General features: G+C 31.6%; 1 protein-coding gene across 1 annotated transcript in view; it reads right to left on the reverse strand.

The window, feature by feature from the left end:
* LOC119587673 (nascent polypeptide-associated complex subunit alpha, muscle-specific form-like) overlaps positions 1 to 471 on the reverse strand; it is a 31190-nt gene that overhangs the window by 23965 nt on the left and 6754 nt on the right. The window contains exon 6 of the mRNA XM_037936352.1: positions 14 to 139. Within this exon, the coding sequence (XP_037792280.1) occupies positions 14 to 139 (126 nt within the window). The remainder of the gene's footprint in view (positions 1 to 13; positions 140 to 471) is intronic.

Here is a 471-nt window from a genome sequence, read left to right on the forward strand (position 1 = left end):
ATGCTTGAGGAACTGCTGCTACTTGAGGAGCTACTACTGCTATTTGATAAGCTTCTACTAATCGAGGAACTGCTACTGCTTGAAGAACTGCTACTGATTGAGGAACTGCTAATGCTTGAGGAACTACTGCTTGATGAACCTAAAAGAATATTGTTGTCACATTTTGCTAGACTCATAGCTAGACTGTGGAGAAATAACACAAAAATTGTAACAAATGATTTTTATAAATAATTTTACTAGTTTTTTTCTAAAGACTGGATTGTATCGTACGATTTCAAATTAATGTATTGTACTTGTTTGTTTATTACTACAAGTGTATATTGTGTTAGTTTTGCGTCTATTTGTCTGTTTGTATAATGAAGTTTTTAACTTAACATTGAGAAAAAATTGATAAAAATAAGTAGATAATGCATATATAAAAGATATCGCAGCAGTTTATAATGGTGATACTGTATACAAGGGGTTGCACGT

This window comes from Penaeus monodon, chromosome 23 (assembly GCF_015228065.2).
Source record: "Penaeus monodon isolate SGIC_2016 chromosome 23, NSTDA_Pmon_1, whole genome shotgun sequence".
Lineage (NCBI taxonomy): Eukaryota > Metazoa > Arthropoda > Malacostraca > Decapoda > Penaeidae > Penaeus > Penaeus monodon.